Raw genomic sequence first — 3,304 nt, 5'->3', positions numbered from 1 at the left:
ATTTACAATGCTAACCAGCATATATACATTTTCTTCTGTCCTCCACGGACAGTGTGAGAGATCTGTTAAACATATAGTTCAGGGATTTATTGAACAATCAACCACAGAAGGTGATTGTAGTGCTTTTAAAATGCTAAGCTAACCTACAGGCATAAACACATAGATACACATATTTACGTCTGCCCTACATAAAGTGGTCGATGTGTTCTTTACATAGTATCATTAATATGCATTTACAATGGTGAAATGTAATTCTGATCAGCTTCCACATATAATTTATACACATACATACATATACATACGCACCCATATACACATAAATTTTACAAATACAAAAGTGCGGAAACAAATGGGCAGTTTCTTTCACCTTGATGCCCCTGTTACCTAGCAGTAAATAGGTACCTGGGAGTTAGACAGCTGCTACGGGCTGCTTCCTGGGGGATGTGTAACAAAAAGGAGGCCTGGTCGAGGACCGGGCCGCGGGGACGCTAAGCCCCGAAATCATCTCAAGATAACCTCAAGATAACACGTAGATGTGGGTGGAACTAGGTCAACCAGCTATATGAAGGCTCTGCTATACAGCTGGCCCCAGTTCAATTCTGCAACTAATTTGAGATTGCAACATGCCACATAGTGCATATTCCTAATATAAATAAATAAGCTCATCAAATTAATTAGTTTCTAGGGTCAGACTTTGTGAGAGTTGACGAATTGATGTCTTACGGTAGTTACGTTAGTGACATCAATGATATCTCTTAATGAACCTTCGCGCTGTGCTGTCAGTCCCTCTACCTCGCCGCCGCGCACTCTACCGCCCCGCCCCGCACTCTACCGCCCCGCCCCGCACTCTACCGCCCCGCCCCGCACTCTACCGCCCCGCCCCGCACTCTACCGCCCCGCCCTACACTCTACCTACCCGCACTCTACCGCACCTCCCCGCACTCTACCGCACCACCCCACACTCTACCGCCCCGCCCCGCACTCTACCGCCCCGCACTCTACCGCACCGCACCGCACTCTAACGCACCGCCCCGCACTCTAACGCACCGCCCCGCACTCTAACGCACCACCCCGCACTCTACCGCACCACCCCACACTCTACCGCACCGCCCCGCACTCTACCGCCCCGCACTCTACCGCACCGCCCCGCACTCTACCGCACCACCCCACACTCTACCGCCCCGCCCCGCACTCTACCGCACCGCCCCGCACTCTACAGCACCGCACTCTACAGCACCGCCCCGCACTCTACCGCACCGCCCCGCACTCTACCGCACCATCCCACACTCTACCGCACCGCCCCGCACTCTACCGCACCGCCCCGCACTCTACAGCACCACCCTGCACTCTACCGCACCGCCCCGCACTCTACCGCACCGCCCCGCACTCTACCGCCCCGCCCCGCACTCTACCTCCCCGCCCCGTACTCTACCGCACCGCCGCGCACTCTACCGCCCCGCACTCTACCGCCCCGCCCCGCACTCTACCTCCCCGCCCCGCACTCTACCTCCCCGCCCCGTACTCTACCGCACCGACGCGCACTCTACCACACCGCCCCGCTCTCTACCACACCGCCCCGCCCCGCACTCTACCGCACCGCCCCGCACTCTACCACACCGCCCCGCCCCGCACTCTACCGCACCGCCCCGCACTTTACCGCACCGCCCCGCACTCTACCGCTCCGCCCCGCAATCTACCGCCCCGCACTCTACTGCCCCGCATTCTACCGCTCCGCCCCGCAATCTACCGCTCCGCCCCGCAATCTACCGCCCCGCACTCTACCGCACCGCCCCGCACTTTACCGCACCGCCCCGCACTCTACCGCTCCGCCCCGCAATCTACCACCCCGCACTCTACCGCTCCGCCCCGCAATCTACCGCCCCGCACTCTACCGCACCGCCCCGCACTCTACCGCCCCGCACTCTACCGCTCCGCCCCGCAATCTACCGCCCCGCACTCTACCGCACCGCCCCGCACTCTACCGCCCCGCCCCGGACTCTACCGCACCGACGCGCACTCTACCGCACCGACGGGCACTCTACCGCACCGACGCGCACTCTACCGCACCGCCCCGCACTCTACCGCGCCGCCCCGCACTCTACCGCGCCGCCCCGCACTCTACCGCCCCGCCCCGCACTCTACCGCCCCGCCCCGCACTCTACCGCCCCGCCCCGCACTCTACCGCACAGCCGCGCACTCTACCACACAGCCGCGCACTCTACCGCCCCGCCGCGCACTCTACCGCCCCGCCGCGCACTCTACCGCCCCGCCCAGCACTCTACCGCCCCGCCCCGCACTCTACCGCACAGCCGCGCACTCTACCGCACAGCCCCGCTCTCTACCGCACAGCCGCGCACTCTACCGCACAGCCGCGCACTCTACCGCACAGCCGCGCACTCTACCGCACAGCCGCGCACTCTACCGCACAGCCGCGCACTCTACCGCACCGCCCCGCTCTCTACCGCACAGCCGCGCACTCTACCGCACCGCCCCGCTCTCTACCGCACAGCCGCGCACTCTACCGCACAGCCGAGCACTCTACCGCACCGCCCCGCTCTCTACCGCACAGCCGCGCACTCTACCGGACCGCCCCGCTCTCTACCGCACCGCCCCGCTCTCTACCGCACAGCCGCGCACTCTACCACACAGCCGCGCACTCTACCGCACAGCCGCGCACTCTACCGCACCGCCCCGCTCTCTACCGCACAGCCGCGCACTCTACCGCACCGCCCCGCTCTCTACCGCACAGCCGCGCACTCTACCGCACAGCCGCGCACTCTACCGCACCGCCCCGCTCTCTACCGCACAGCCGCGCACTCTACCACACAGCCGCGCACTCTACCGCACCGCCCCGCTCTCTACCGCACCGCCCCGCTCTCTACCGCACAGCCGCGCACTCTACCGCACTGCCGCGCACTCTACCACCCACCTTCCCTAACACACTCACTACCCCCCCCCCCCGTTACAATACCTCTCCCGCCTGACCAATGGCCACTGACCATTTAACGTGTGTTTCAGTAGGCCATTAATGAGCAATTATAGTCACTCAGCGAAGCTTCCAGAAGCAGCCCGTGGAACTTCTTATTTATTTGTCAGCTCCTGGAAGCGGCCGACGCATTTGATTGCGAATGACGTTAATGCGTTCATTAGGGTCAATATATGCGCATAGTTTAGCGAAGAACGCCGTTAATGGCTCAAAGAGGCGAATCTTTGGACAAGAAAGACGTGTGTCTTCGATTATTTACATAAATTATATTTATATTTCCTGTTCCTTCATTAAATATACATTTGAGCTGTAGAATTA

General features: G+C 61.3%; 1 protein-coding gene across 1 annotated transcript in view; it reads left to right on the top strand.

Moving 5' to 3' along the window:
- Positions 1–2,938, top strand: part of LOC123758931 (mucin-1-like) — a 4,003-nt gene extending 1,065 nt beyond the window's left edge. The window contains exon 3 of the mRNA XM_069334276.1: positions 1,235–2,938. Within this exon, the coding sequence (XP_069190377.1) occupies positions 1,235–2,938 (1,704 nt within the window). The remainder of the gene's footprint in view (positions 1–1,234) is intronic.
- The last annotated feature ends 366 nt before the right edge of the window (positions 2,939–3,304 follow it).

The sequence above is a fragment of the Procambarus clarkii genome, chromosome 31 (genome assembly GCF_040958095.1).
Source record: "Procambarus clarkii isolate CNS0578487 chromosome 31, FALCON_Pclarkii_2.0, whole genome shotgun sequence".
Lineage (NCBI taxonomy): Eukaryota > Metazoa > Arthropoda > Malacostraca > Decapoda > Cambaridae > Procambarus > Procambarus clarkii.
This window is presented reverse-complemented; position numbering and strand designations above follow the sequence as displayed.